This window comes from Penaeus monodon, chromosome 32 (assembly GCF_015228065.2).
Source record: "Penaeus monodon isolate SGIC_2016 chromosome 32, NSTDA_Pmon_1, whole genome shotgun sequence".
NCBI lineage: Eukaryota > Metazoa > Arthropoda > Malacostraca > Decapoda > Penaeidae > Penaeus > Penaeus monodon.
The window spans coordinates 22,792,809-22,793,198 of record NC_051417.1 but is presented as its reverse complement, the minus strand read 5'-3'; the positions used below and the strand labels follow the sequence as shown (position 1 = coordinate 22,793,198).

The following is a 390-nucleotide window of genomic DNA, read 5'->3' as shown; positions in this document are numbered from 1 at the left end:
TGAATTCAGATCTTGAAAACCCGTAAATTCGAGCTGAAATGTGTATCTATACACTCAGTCTGGTATTGGTCTATCAAAAAAGATTATTGACATTAATCCAAGCTCTTAGATTTCCATTCTCCTCCGCACACTTACCTGTGAAATGATCTTCCTCTCGAGGAATTCCGAGAGGAGGGAGAGCACGGAGAACCAGTAGAAAACCATTAGGATGAGGAGGCTGATGGTCCAGAAAGCCTTCATGGACACACTCTTACTCCTGTAGATGTGGCTGAAGCCGTGGCAGGAGGTCGTCGACATGAAATCCCACATTAATTTCTTCAGTTCCGAGAAACTCTGTAACAGTTCAGTGAAACAGTAATTTTGTGTGATTGGCAGCGACGATAGAAAGTA

The 390-nt window shown here is 43.1% G+C and overlaps 1 protein-coding gene across 1 annotated transcript in view; it reads right to left on the bottom strand.

Moving 5' to 3' along the window:
* LOC119593610 overlaps positions 1-297 on the bottom strand; it is a 16,629-nt gene extending 16,332 nt beyond the window's left edge. Inside the window, exon 1 of the mRNA XM_037942564.1 lies at positions 136-297. Coding sequence (XP_037798492.1) covers positions 136-297 — 162 coding nt within the window. The remainder of the gene's footprint in view (positions 1-135) is intronic.
* Between the last annotated feature and the right edge of the window lie 93 nt (positions 298-390).